We start from the raw sequence: 1,401 nt of genomic DNA, 5'->3' as shown, positions 1-1,401 counted from the left end.
GCTGGAACCCATGGCGCCGGACACCAAGGAGCGGTGGAAGAAGGAGGTCGGCTGGTTGCTGTCCGTCACGGACCACATCGTCGAGTTTGTCCCGACAAGACAGACCGCCGAGAACGGTACTACCATGGAGGTAACAAGCTCTTCTTTCCATCTGACTAATCGCATCCATCCTTCTAACATCTTGGGGTTGGTTCCTTTCCTACCCACAGATCATGTCGACAGCGCAGCGTCGCGACCTGCAGATAAACATCCCCGCTCTGCGCAAGCTGGACGCCATGCTCATTGTAAGCGCTATTACCTTATTAGATTTAGCTAGGCATCTTCAACGGCAACCTGCAAAAAACCTCCCTCATTCATCTATAGACAGGGAAGGGGAGCCTTGGCGCAGTGGTAAAGCTGCTGCCTTGTGACCATGAGGTCATGGTTTCAAGTCCTGTAAACAGCCTCTTACAGAAATGTAGGGAAAGGCTGCGTACTATAGACCCAAAGTGGTCGGACCCTTCCCTGGACCCTGCGCAAGCGGGAGCTACATGCACCAGGTTGCCCTTTTTTATTCATCTATAGACAGGGAATCAGTCTGCGGACACGGACCAACGGCACGAAATTCAATCAAAAAGATGAATTTTGATATAAACACGGCATATTTCATTGAAAGTAGGATATTTGTACATAAATTCGGCCCAGTGAACTAAAAACCTAAAACTAAGACCCTAAACTATCCTATGCTTCACAGTGACCTCATAGCCAATGCCAAGCTGGCCGGCTGCTTCTCTTCCGTCATCGTTGCCCGTCGCTGTCGAAGGAATCATCGTCGCGCTTGAGGCGGCGGCAGGTGGTGGTGCCGCGGAAATGCTTCCCGGCGGTCACCTGATGCGCACGGATGATCCTCTTCGCCTCCTCCTGTGCTGTGCACTGTTAGGCCGCGGCCACCAAGGACGTGGGCTGTGGGAGAGGGCGACTGTTGTTGGAGGCGTCGTCGTTGGCGGCGGCGGCGATCTCGGTGAGGGACCATTCCTCGCTGTACCTGCCCATCTCCCTGTCAAGGCAGCAGAGACGGCGCTTGGCCGTCTCAGACGTCGTCACAGAGCGGTCCAGGGCCCAGATGTATGCCACGTCTGGATCCGCCGCGATGTGCGGCGGCGGGATGTCGGAGTCCGCGAACTGGGATCGACGGAGTCCCACCAACGCTGCTCCCGGGCGGCGTACTCCTGCGCCGTCGTGGCGCTACGGGACAACGACAAGGAGTTTGCCGCAGAGGTAGTGCAGAATGCGCCCGCGTGCCATGGGCAGGGGCGGCGGCAGCGAGTGGCGCTTCTCCTTGATGACACGCCGAGGCGGCGGCCAGGGGCGCTCCTCCTTCACAATGCGTCGGGGCGGCGGCGAGAACCGCTCTTCTTTGTC

At 57.4% G+C, this 1,401-nt stretch overlaps 1 protein-coding gene across 1 annotated transcript; it reads left to right on the top strand.

Annotated features, from left to right (window-relative positions):
* Positions 1 to 7: 7 nt before the first annotated feature.
* Positions 8 to 1,191, top strand: LOC123178166 (rop guanine nucleotide exchange factor 9-like). The gene is made up of 2 exons (XM_044591406.1): positions 8 to 130; positions 210 to 1,191. The coding sequence occupies exons 1-2, from the start codon at positions 11 to 13 to the stop codon at positions 408 to 410; spliced, it is 321 nt and encodes a 106-aa protein (XP_044447341.1). The 5' UTR covers positions 8 to 10; the 3' UTR covers positions 411 to 1,191.
* Positions 1,192 to 1,401: the final 210 nt, after the last annotated feature.

Source organism: Triticum aestivum, unplaced genomic scaffold, assembly GCF_018294505.1.
Source record: "Triticum aestivum cultivar Chinese Spring unplaced genomic scaffold, IWGSC CS RefSeq v2.1 scaffold103682, whole genome shotgun sequence".
Taxonomy (NCBI): domain Eukaryota; kingdom Viridiplantae; phylum Streptophyta; class Magnoliopsida; order Poales; family Poaceae; genus Triticum; species Triticum aestivum.
The sequence above is the reverse complement of the archived record's forward strand: the minus strand, read 5'-3'. Positions and strand labels throughout refer to the sequence as shown.

Excerpts from the sequence above, each read along its gene's own strand:
- LOC123178166 (XM_044591406.1), top strand. The coding sequence starts at position 11 with ATGGCGCCGGACACCAAGGAGCGGTGGAAGAAGGAGGTCGGCTGGTTG. Across the intron at positions 131-209 it reads AGAACGGTACTACCATGGAG|ATCATGTCGACAGCGCAGCG; the intron begins GTAACAAGCTCT and ends TCCTACCCACAG.